Raw genomic sequence first — 13,057 nt, forward strand, 5'->3', positions numbered from 1 at the left:
AAAAACAAAAACAATAATCTCTCCCTCTCCTTTTTAGGCCCTCACCCTTCCCTTGAGTCTTGTGCTGGCTAGCTAATCCAGCTGCCTGCAGTCTCCTCCCACCTCAGTCCATTCCTGGGCTACTCCTCAAATGATCCTTCTATTCCATGACTTGATTATGATCCAGTTTACTGCTTTTTGATAGTTCCCAGTACTGCAGGAGAAGGCTGTAGCTAATCTGAAGCATGGCATGCAAGGCTGGGCACAATTACCTTTCCAGCCTTACACCTTTTCCTGTTCATAACTGATGCCTTGCAGAATTTCAGCCTTGGGAGCTTGCCTTCACTCTTAAGCCTCTCCTGACTCCATGAATTAGTGGGGCTCCCCTCTGTATTACTATAGCAGTGACTAGATAGTGCATATTGGATATTGGAGCTCTTGTTTATCTAAAGATCAGCATCATTGCTTAGCAAATTGCCTATGTATGTTCAGTAAATTAAAAAAGGTAACTGAATTACTTCCTATTTTGACAGAGCTTTCTTTTTTTTTTTTTAAGATTTTATTTATTTATTCATGAGAGGCACAGAGAGAGAAAGAAAGAGAGACAGAGACATAGTCAGAGGGAGAAGCAGGCTCCATTCAGGAAGCCCAATGTGGGACTTGATCCCAGGTCTCCAGGATCACACTACAGGCTGAAGGTGGCGCTAAACCGCTGAGCCAGCGGAGCTGCCCTGGACAGAGCTTTCTTAAATCAAAATCACTAGTCCTAACAGGTTTTACTGGCTCCAAATGATGACCTGTATGTTTGAGGCCACATTCGGCTAATCACATATTTCTGTAGACAGGCATATGAGGTCAAAGATACATGGGATTCCCTCTGAAGTTGGCTTAGGTGAAATAAATTTATACACAAAACACCATAATAGATACACAAAACACCATAGATAGATACACAAAACACCATAAATCACTTTCATATAAATATGTTTTATTGCAGATAAGTTATAATTATTTACATGCTGTAACACATCACAACATAAATTTACCAAATATTTTTCATGGTGGGATGCTGTAGGTTTCAGATAATAGTTTCAGAAGAACCACAGATTAAGTGAAGAGACTTACAGCTTTATTGACTCTACAACTCTCGGTTGCTAAATGCTAGAAGTCAAAAGGCAGTGTTTCTCAGTCCTACCTGTCACCACTTGCATGCAGAAACCTAGGAAGCAAATACAAGAGAACTGTCGTGTTTCAAATCCATATTGCCACCAAAGTTTACAATGGGCTGAGTTATAATTCATGTTGTAAAGCATTTAATTCTTGCATAAAATATACAGTTCTATTAAGATTGGTATAAATCTACTTATTTATAAACCCTGGCTTAAAAACAAGGACAGGATGCAGCCTGCACATGCATTGAGAAGGACAACCTAGCAAATGTTTGTGACCTTAACAGTGTTTATTCACTTTCTTATTGTTATTGATCTAGGAAAAAAAAAAACCTCAAAAATTGTAGATTTAAACTTCTCTTGGTGATAACTAATGGCAATGAAACTCTAGGAAAGACCCGAGGCACTCTCACTGATTTATGCTGGTGGAGAAAAATCTATGGACTGTAGAATGTCACTAAGGTATAATTTGGCAAGTCTTCTTTAAGCCACATCTCTAGCAGGATCATCCTGAAGTGCAATAAAAAGTCACCGAGGCTTGACTGCTTATTTCTCAAAAAGTGAATAAAGTGCTAACAGACCTTGAACAAAAATGAAACAAGTAGGTGGGCCTGGAAATTCCAAACCAAGTTCACAAATATACCTTAAAGTTATGTTCCAAGGTACCAAATAGAGAGGCCTTGACTAAAAAGGAAGAGAAGAAGGAAATAAATTAAGGAAAGACAGAAAAATAGAATTTTTCCATCTCTTCACACCTACCCCACCAACCTGAGTAATATGCACAAAGCAAACGAATGGGTGAGGAAGATGAATGCACAGCTTTGCAAAATGGTGATGTGCTCACTTATTCCTGAATAAAAATTGTCGAGAAAATTTTGATGATGAATAAGGAGAAGTCCTAGTTTATACCTTCCACTGAGAATGATACTCTCTTAGAACAGGCCTGTATCTACCTTCTGATTATCTTTTTTCATCTTTTATCTTTCTGGCATGTTCTCCTTGCTGCACATGAAATGAAGAGCAGTTAGGCTGGAAATGTCCTGGCCAAATAAGCCATTGATACTTCAGCATTTAGCATGAGAGAAAGGGAAGTCTGCATTCTATTTTTAAGTGATTCATCTTTAAATAAAATGAGACTGAGCTTTGGAATGGAATCTCTTTGCATGATCACTTCAGTAGGGCTAAGTCAGCAGCTTTGGATTCTCATGCCAAGTGATCAGTGTGGAAGGCAGTACATTTTACAAATTTTGCTTTGGGGGCTGTTTTGGTTTGCAAAGAAACCCTGCATTTCTGAATTTTGAGCCAGGTGGCTCAAAATGGCAATTTGCAGGACCTGTAAATTTTCCAGTGCTTGGGAGAATGGAGAGCCCATACCACCTTATAGGCTTTGAAAAAATCAGGTTATAAAGCTCTTTGGGATTTAGGCCCAGCAAGTGTTACCACTAGCTGAAGCAATGAATAAGAGTTTATGAGAATAAGTAGTTTAAGGTAATTTAAAATATATATTCAGTATGCATAATAAAAATATATCCATACAATGATCTTGATGCTATCATAATTTTTCTCTAAAAAAATACTCCCTTGAAAGTGCTATCAGTAGCTCCCTTTCTGTCTGTTTTGAAAGGCAAATTCCCTGGCTCTGCAGTACTGTAGTTAATTCTCATGTCATTCCTAGAGTCTTCCCTTTTCAGTGGTAATAATAATGTGCAGTATATTTTTCTCACTCTTAGCTTCTTCCTTGCGAAATGCTAAGTATGAAATACTGAGAGTTAAAAGGGACAATAAATTGGAATGAAGGTGTTACCTGTCTCTGACTCTGAACAAACAATAGGTAAGTTGTCCTTTATTGAGACATGACTAAGTAGGACCACTTGCTCTCGGAGTCCTAACAAGAAGTGCAAAACAAGTAACTCAACTTGTATAAAAAACCCTGATTAAGACAGTATAACAAACCATGATGTGAAACAATAGAATCAAATCCAAATTCACAATATATAAACCACAGCCAAAACTAAAAGATTTTATCATAACGGTTATGGCTTCCCAAGCCAGAGAAAGCTTACTGTACTTCAAGAATCAACTAAAGTTGATAGATAGCAGGTAATCTGTAACTTGCAATAACAATTGAGTAGCTGCGGGATTGCATAAATGTGTTGTGTCATATAATATCAAAGTTATTTGCAAAAATTATACAATCTGGAATGCTTGAATACGAGACACAACAATGTACTGAAACATACATTTATAAGAAAATGAGAGCAATCATTAATATAAAAGGTATTTTTGGGATGCATTAAATTAGCGGTGCTATCAAGGTTAAATAGGTAAAGTAAGTTCAGTTAGCTACTTAGAATTTCGGTCATCTATGTCCATACCTTCTTTGCAAAATGTTGTACCTCTTCCATGTCTTCTGGTCTGCCTTGTTTAGGGTCTTCAAAATGCCATGGGTCAATACTGATCAGGGGCAGACAGTGAGGGCTACTCCCCCTAAACATACATAAATGTAAGGACTCCCCTGGTGTCCCCAGGGGAAAGATTTCTCTTGGCCAGTCTGTCTTCCATTGTGGTGTCCCTCTGCCCTCCCGGTCTTCTTCAACCTGGGCCTTTCACGTTTCCTGACAAACACTCCTTGGGAATCTTTGATCCTCTTATTTTTGTCGAATTCAGGGTTTCTTCCTTCTCCTTTTCTTTCTGGGGATGGTACACTTTAAATGGACCCCAGACTTCTCATTTCCGAGGCCCCGCTATTTTATTTGCACTTAAAGTGGAAGAGGCAGGTAAAGCTACACTTCTTTCAGCATTTGGTTGATTTGGGGTCTCAAACTCCCAAGGACACACCTCAGCTCGTGATGTCAAAGGCTGCCGAAAGTTATTACTTGAGTTATAGGAGCCAGGCACATTTTCCTCAGGGGAGGATGTCTTTTTCTCCTGGTCTCCTGTTTGGTTGAGACTTTCATTCTCGACTTTTGATGCTATAGCTTTGGGGGGCAGTTCTTCATACTGCCCGGCACACACATTGGCTGCATAATGCTGATTGCCATTCTCCTCTCTGGCTCTCCCTGCGGGAACTTGAGTCTTGGGAATCAGATGCTTCTCATCTTCAAAACCAGGCTGGCCTTGGCTCTTCCAAGAGCACACCTCAGCCTTGTCTATGCTCTTCTGATTGGTTTGCTGACACAGTTCAGCTGCCTTGGGCTTCTGATGAGACTTCTCCTTTAAGGAAAAAGTTGGGTTTTTCTCCATTTCAGAAGCTGCAATAGATACGTGTTTTTGAACTTTTGATTCTGAAGGCACAGGACCGGGGGCCAGGTCATAAATCTCCCAAGGGCACACTTCCCCAATGTCAAAGTTGTTCTTCGTCTGGGGGGTGCCTGGGCTCATGTCAGAATTGGCAGTGGCCGGGTTGACCCGTTGTTGCTTCATAATCCCAGATTTCTGAGGTTTTCTTGGCTCCTCCAAATGATTGGAGTTTTGGGGGGCAGAATCATTAGTCTCTGCATTATCTGAATTTGAGTATTTTCTATTTGTTTCTTTATCTTTTGGTTTCTGGGCTTTAGCACGTTCTTCCATGCCTGATGTTTGAGTTTTCCCAGCTAATCCAAGAGTCTTCTCCTTGGCGCTTGCGATGACACTGAGAGACTTTTGCAACATCGATGTTCGGGGGTGGCCTGGCTTCTTCTCTGAGCTGAGATTGTGTGCACTTGCTGACTTACACACCAAAGGCACGGACTCTGTGGACTCGGCCTCACTGTTTTCTTTCAGTTTTTGTGTTAGTTTTTTACTTGACAGAGACTCTAGTGTGGAATGTTCTGTAGCCTCCTCATCTTGGCTTTCCACTGGTAAACTGTTGGACTCTTCCGTGTGCTCCCTCACATGATCATAAGTGCTGTGTGATTTCTTTAGCGAGAAGACTCGGTTTTTCAGGGACTCTTCTTTGGGCTTCCCGGTGTTACCTGAAGATTCTTGTGGGTTCTTCCTGGCCAGGGCAGTGCTTTTGGCTGTGCTGTGGTCTGTGACTTCCTTGTCCTCTTTGGAACACTGCCTGCTAACCGTCTCTGGGATCTCGGTTATACGCCTCATGATGGAACGGCCTAAGCCCTTCTTGGAGCACCGCTTTTTCTGGAGGTGAGGGTTATTTGTAATCATCTTCTTCCTTTTATATATTTCCAACTGGGCATAGAGTTTCTTTAGCTCATCCTGCCAGAACAAGAGCAAATTCACAGAGATGTGGAACTTAGCGGTTCAGCCAGATAGTATTACTAAATGTAGTTTGAAGTTACTGAGCTTGAGCTCTTTAGGGAAACTGCTCTACAGCTTTTCATACTATGTGTACTCACTCACTTTCTCCTCATTCTTACTTTCTGATTAATTTGTGTTCTGTTTCACATAGAGTCTGAAATTTAAGACATGAACACATGCATTCTACCCTTGTTTTATGGAACAAGCCCTTTGGACTTAACAAACTGTGTGCACCAGACTTGACCAAGACCATGACAAAACACAGCATATCGTCTACTGACAAATCATATCCCTAAACAATACTGGAAGCATCATGTAGCCATTGACAAAATTACCTCTAATGTTGGATTAGGTTTGGGGGACAATAGACTGTCAATTACTAAAAGCAGCTTCTTACTCCAAATGCTGATATACTGTCTCAGATTTCTTTCAGTACTCTGGGCTCTCTACTCACAGATCTATCCTACCTTCTCATCAGCAAAATGTCATAAACTGTAGTAGGGAACATGTATCACCACTCTGTCATTATGACTACTAATAAGTCAGTTGAGACTATCAAGATCAGCTTGTGTAATTTCTACCATGCCGTATGTTTTAGAACTGGGTTAACTCTAAATTAGATGTCTTCAGTTCTTATACACACACACACACACACACACATATACACACCCCCTCTCTTTTTCTCTCTGGCTCATGTGTGCACAAAGGTGAGCATATGTTTGCATCAGACCACACGTGCTTGCCCATGTATATGGAGTGAGCCTGAAGTAGGAAAGCTGAAATACTGGTGTTACCCGAATGTCCTCTGGGTCCAAGCTGTGCTCACTCCATGCAGAGTTGATGCTGCTGTTCAGGTAGGACCCAGACCTACCCAGGTCTAGCTCATCTTCATATGCTTCTGTAGCAATGTCATCTCGGGGGTTATTGCTTGAATGTGAAAACTGCAACAGAGACAAAATATGAGCTGCGGACATTAACCCACTAGCAGACACAGCTGAATCATTTTCTAAAGGTTCTCATGTTAATATCATTTCTTCAGCTTCAATGAACTCATTTACTGAACTCTTTATAAAAGATCTGATGCTATATTTGGTTTTGCTTTTCATGTTACATCTAGAGCTCTGGGGCAATATTAATACGTGGTTGCTTCTCTGACTTCTATTTTCATCCTTGTCTTTTCTCTAGGCTTCCAGTGTTCACTGACATTACTTTTCTTCAGTGATACTTGCATTTTGAAAGTGAAATAAGTAGAAAAATCCAAACAAATGTTGTCCAAGACCCACTGACAGCTGGATGGAAATATATTTTTGAGCAGTGGGGTCTACCTTGTGTTGATCATTTTGCTTCACATGGATGAGGCTATATTTCATCCAGGGGTACGACTAGCCCTGATCACAGACAGTGCTTTTCAGTCTTCTACACACAGCTCAAAAAAAGTTGCTTCTAAGACTCAGGGGACAGATCTGAATTCCAGCATCAACTGCGTTGACAGTCAGATATGAAACAAATCCCTGAAGCTCTCTGGAGCACAGTGCTCTCTCAGTCTAAAGTGATGATATCGAAGTTTAAAATTCAAAGGTTCACCAAAATTACAGTATTTTTTCTCAAACTCAGTATTCTCAAGTTCCTCCTTCATCATATTTTGAGATATTTTTATGATTTTCACATGGTCTTTTGATATCTTTCAGTTTCATGTACTCTTGCTATCTCTATTCTTCATCAAATGGAGACATGAAGAATGAATTAGATAAATGATGGAAAGCAGGGAGAATAAAAACAATTCAGCCCCTTCACACAATATATAAACCGAGTGACTATCCTATGAAAATTGAGAGAATGGCTTAGGGAACATGGGTTCTCTTCTCTCAGCTTGTCATCAGGTCAAATATTCCTTTAAAAAACTAACAGATCACTTTCATGATACAAAGCTATTTTAATGTCAGTGTTTGTTAAAATACTTAGGTGGGCAGGTGAACATTAATACAGCATGTGAAACAGCAATTCCCTATGTAAGGAATCACGAATGTTTTGTAATTGGGACTGACTGAGAAACGACAGAAACGGATGAATCTGTCCTTCATTCTTCCACATACATATGTGGATCTGACATGCATCAGGAATTTAAGGCTATAAATATGAATAAACAGTGTCCCTGCCCTCCAAATTCTCACATGCTACTAGGAAACCACCCAGAAGTTATTTGTAAGAGTGGAATTGGAATTGGTTTTCTTGAGCACAGTCTTAGAGATGATCATGAGTTTAAGAAACACTGCTTTGTCAGATATTGTCCATTTTCTGCTTTACTATTTGTCCTCAGTAGTTATATCTAAAATAGCATTTTAAATATTTATCTTATTTATTTATTTATTTATTTTGTCCTGTTTCCCCCTTCTCCACAATAGAAGCACCATGAAAGCACATTACCTGTTTACTATTCTTATTCCAGGATATAGAACAGTGCTTAGCAAAGCCCCTCAGTGGTTTTGTTAAATTATCTGAAGTTGAGATATAATTCACATACCATAAAATTCTCAAATTTCAATTGTACAATTGAGTGCTTTTTTTCTATATTCACAGTGCTGTGTAAGCATCACTACTATCTAATTCCAGCATATTTTCATCACCCCCAAAAGAACCTTAAATCCATGAAGCAGTCACTTCTGTTTCTCCTCTTGGCTAGTGGCAACCATTAATCTACCTTCTGTCTCAACAGAGTTGCCTGTTCTGGACGTTTCATATCAATAGAATCACAAAAGATGTAGCCTTTTGTGTCTACCTTCTCTCACTTGGCATAATGATTCTGAGGTCTGTACAAGTTTGTAGTGTGTATCAGTGCTTTATTCCTTCTTATTACTGGATAGAGTTACAATGTCGAGATACACCACATTGTGTTTCTACAGTAATCAGTTGATGGACATTTAGGTTGCTTCCACTTTTTAGCTATTATGAGTAGTGTTGCTAGGAACATTCATGTACAAACCCTTTTTGTATAAATGTGTTTTCAGTTCTTAGAATTGAATGAACAGTGTGAGTGAGTACACAGTACAGCCATCTAATAAAAATGTAACCATGTAATGCAAAGTATGAAAATGGATAAGATAAACTGCAGTAACAGACTAATCCATGAAGACTGTGGCTATCTGGTGTAATTCAAGTAAGGAAGAAAGCAGGCATTTTGCTCTGATTACATTTGTTTGCCCTTTCAATCAGGCTGAATTTCTATGTTTTGCTTGTGAGAGAAGGTAAAGCCAGAAGTGAATTAAAAGCAATTACAATTATTGCCTCAGCTGTGCTAATATTATATCGTGTGGTACTAATACAGATACATGATGTCCTAACACTTTTTTTCTATATGTAAAAGAGAAAAATAATAATAATGCTATAACTTGTATGCTTTTCCCCCCATACTCTGATATATATTATTTCATTGGAAGCAGCTCTATTGCTATCATGTAATAGGTGAAGAAACTGAAACTTAGAGAGATGAAAAGTCTTAGCTAACATCATACCGCATAGCTATTGTAGGCGGGGCACATACTCATAATCCCTGTATTCTGAGTGCCGGCCCATTCCCCCCCGCACTGGTATGCTGTCTAGATAAGTCTTTGTCAGAATCCATCATTATAAAGCAAGATTCTTCTGTACACAATATAATTATTATTTATATAAAAATTCTCTGAATGTTTACAACACAATGCTTCCTGAATGTAAATCTAAACAAGAAGATTCTTAGAATAGGATAATTCTCTTTAATAATAATTTTGATGTTACAGCTACAATAAAAGTTACCTTGAACCTATAATTAAAATATAACTGGATATAAAAATATTTGAGAAAGAACTGAATCAGATGATGAGTTTTGCACAAACAGAAGTATTTAAAAATTATATGGGATGTTCAATAAATCCCAAAAGAGACATCTAGTTCCCTGAAGAGCGAGCTTTAAAAACATTTTAGAGTGTCAAGCAAATCTCCACAGCCTCCTTTCCCTATATTGACAGGTATTTTTTAAAGGAGAAACAACTCCATGATTATATAAAAAAGCTGTCTTGCAAGAGAAAAGTAATTTTAAAGGAATACCTTTGGAATCAAAAGCAACCCAATGGTGACTGTCACAGTCAAATGAGTATGTGCAAAATACAGCATTAGCATCCAGTCAGACTGAAGTCTTGAGGCAAGAACGAATCTGAAATGAGAATTCACCACATTAGTAATCCAACAAGACTTCTATTTAAACCACTAGGATAATCGGGACCTTTTTTCCTCAGTGTATTAAAAAAACAAGCAAGCATGGAAAATGTTGTAATGCTGTTTCTGTGGCATACATTTTCATCACAGAAGAATAAAGCTTTAAGTAACCCTATTTGGATACATAAGATATGAACTCTTTGTTATTTATTACTCTAAGTTATAAGTAGTGAGAAAGACAGCATATAGATATATAATGTGCTAACCATTTCCTGGAATAGTTATTTTGTATATAAAGTGAATGTCTAAAGTAAAAGCAGTGAAAACATGTGAATTCAAAAGAACAGATTCACAAACTGGTGGTTTCAGGCAAATTTGGGTTATAAGACACAGCCACATAACTCTTGATTCCAATCTTTTTCATTTGAAAACATTAATGAAGAAAAAAATCTAAGAAAAAAAGGAGTGGGTAATTATTTGCTTTGTGAACGACCTCAGAGGCTTAAATGATAATGCAATGGGTAAAATGAATATACTAATGGTTTGTAAAACACATCTTTTAAAATAAAAATTTTAGCTGTTGTGAAGTATCAAATTGTTTTAAAATAATTTAAAGTCTTATCCTGCTGAGGAATTTATAAAGTTGTGTTCTAGGACAGTCCTGCAGGAAATATGTATAGGAAAAATTCAGTACTGGTATCTACCTTGGTGATTTTGGAATATTTTCATAAATCAATAGGTATATGTAAAAACTAAAACTCAGGTTTTAAGGACTCATTATTTTCCAGAAACTATCCAGTGATGCTTTTATTAAGGTCATTTTGCAACCATATTCTTTTAATTTTTTCCCATTCACTGTTTATCCACAAAAGCTAAATATGAGATTTTATTGTGTTTGGAATTAGAGAATTAGCATTTTTTAAAAAGATTTAATTATTTATTTGAGAAAAAGAGAGAATGGGAGCAGTAGGAGGGGCAGATGGAGAGGGAAAGAGAGAGAAGTAGATTCCCCACTGAGTGCAGAGCTGGGCTCATCCCACCACCCTGAGATCATGACCTGAGGTGAAATCAAAAGTCAGATGCTCAACCAACTGAGCCACTCAGGTGTGCCTAGAGAATTAGCATTTTGATTCAGTGATATACATCATCATATTTGAAAAGCTAACATCTTAAGAAAATGCTGATGATATAATCATAAAACAAACATATGAGTCTAAAAGTAGGAGAAACTGGGCAGCCCGGGGGGCTGAGCTGTTTAGCACCACCTTCAGCCCAGGGCACAATCCTGGAGACCTGGGATGGAGTCCCACGTCAGGCTCCCTGCATGGAGCCTGTCTCTCCCTCTGCCTGTGTCTCTGCCTCTCTCCCTCTCTCTCTCTGTGTCTCTCATGAATAATAAATAAAATCTTTAAAAAAAATAAAAGTAGGAGAAACTAATTTTATACCTGCATTATGCCATATTCATGACAAATTTACTAAGTAAATTAGTATTATTAATACTTAAAATTTTCATCAAGGGGCTTTCTTCCTCATTTTCCCGTCCTGTCTTCTTATCCCTAACCCCAAAACAAGCTAAAATGGAAGCTCAAGATTGTTCAAAATAGAGAGATAGTTTCCCCTGTGTTTGGAGACATAAAAAGGATAAAATATATACATAGAAATACAGAAAGCTCATGATAGTTCACCTATGACTAAATAGAATTTTATGAATTAACAACTTCTCTCACTTCTTGGTGAGAAAAAGTGGCTTTATACTGCCTTGAATATGACTAAATGAATATTCACTCTGTTCAGGGATGACACACTTTTGACAGAGTCTGTGCTATGTCAGTTGAGATTTTTTTTTTTTAAGTACTGAAATAGGATCATCATACTCAGTAACAAGTAACAGTACCTCAGACATAGTACTGAGGCATAGAAGCAATATAAAATGTGACCTGGAAAATTATACAATCCCAATCTGCTGAGGCCATTTCCAGTACTGGAGCAGACAGTTATATCAAAGGAGATGGATTTACATTCTTTTTTTTTTTTTTTTTTTGGATTTACATTCTAAAAGTGTTCTCATGCACTGGGAATTTCTATCTCAAATGCCAACACAAGTGAACTTTAAACCAGCCTGACAATATCTGGAAGGAACAATGGTTACATATATTTTAAATTAAAATGATGAGTCTTCCAAAAAGTAATTTTGAACTACTATATACCAACACCAATTGCCCTGAAATTAATCAGCTTTTAAATACTGCTAGAGTTTGTTAGGTTGCAGTTCTGAGTGGAAATATCTTAAGAAAAAAATTGGGTTTTGCAGTCATTTTAAAGATTTTTCTTTAGAAGATTGTTTCAACTTCTAAAAAATAGATCTAACAAGAACACAGAAATACTTAAAAATTGGGTTTAAGAATAAAAGCAAACTTTTTAAAAGTCTTGCACTTTCCCAAAGCTTTGCTCTGTGCTTAGTAAAGGATTATAGAACAGATTAGGTAAAATGCCTTCTGCATTATTAGACTTTTAGACTTAATCCTTTTAGTTTATTTTTGTTCAATCTGGCAATTTGGTGAGAATAAAAGTAAATCTGTATATAAACATGTAGTCATAGCTTCAAGTTTATATATTTATGTATGTATATGTGTATACACAATATGTATATAATTTTATATTTTATGCAAACAAGAATAAATATATATACTTATTGATAGAGAATACTTTTCCTGATGTTGGATGTCTTATTTAATATTATTTCATCCTACTAAAAAATGACAAAGATGGACCCAGTTGGTTTATATTATTATGTTATTGCTTCTTATTCCTGGACTTTATCAACATTGAAACCATAGCACATATTAATTCAGTCCATATGTAAATAAAAATTATATATACTTGATTTCTTTAATTATTACTGCCTATTACTCCCTGCTCATCTCCCTAAAATAAGTGCTCTGGAGATTACTGTGTTTAATTGTAATTCCATCCCTGGTCCTTTATGGCCATACAATTGTATTTCTAAGACAGAGTAGCTTATATATACTATAATTCTTTGAAGCCAACATGGCACAATCAAATTGGGTCTGGTCTATGTAGGGAGGTAGGTCAAATTTAGAACCTAAAATATAGGGCTTCCCCTTTCTTAGGGCAAGCCTAAGAAAACACCAAAGCCTACCAAGGCTGGTCACCCTGCTACCATTGGAAGTCCTGCCTGCTTAAAACTTATAGGAATGTACATAGTTGTCTTGAGGAAAACTGATCTTGTGAGTAGTGCATGTCTACTAACACAAAGTCTTCTAGGTTCAACATGAACAATTCAGTCAGAGCTTGTGTCTATGTGAATCCAGCTAGGCTCTGATGGGTTATCTAGGGCTCTGTAGCAAAGACCTACACAAGTTAAGAAAGCTATTTTTTTTTAAAGCAACCTCTGTGCCCAGTGTGGGGCCTGAACTCATGACCTTGAGATCAAGAGTCACACACTGCCTGACTGAGCCAGC

General features: G+C 37.6%; 1 protein-coding gene across 2 annotated transcripts in view; it reads right to left on the minus strand.

Annotated features, from left to right (window-relative positions):
• Window positions 1–946: 946 nt before the first annotated feature.
• Window positions 947–13,057, minus strand: part of GPR158 (G protein-coupled receptor 158) — a 410,138-nt gene continuing 398,027 nt past the window's right edge. For both annotated transcript variants that reach the window (XM_072825311.1, XM_072825312.1), the window contains 3 exons: window positions 9,468–9,573; window positions 6,182–6,328; window positions 947–5,345 (listed from right to left, as the gene is read on the minus strand). In XM_072825311.1, the coding sequence (XP_072681412.1) occupies window positions 3,876–5,345; window positions 6,182–6,328; window positions 9,468–9,573 (1,723 nt within the window). In that variant the 3' untranslated portion in view covers window positions 947–3,875. The remainder of the gene's footprint in view (window positions 5,346–6,181; window positions 6,329–9,467; window positions 9,574–13,057) is intronic.

This window comes from Canis lupus, chromosome 5 (genome assembly GCF_048164855.1).
Source record: "Canis lupus baileyi chromosome 5, mCanLup2.hap1, whole genome shotgun sequence".
NCBI classification, from domain to species: Eukaryota; Metazoa; Chordata; class Mammalia; order Carnivora; family Canidae; genus Canis; species Canis lupus.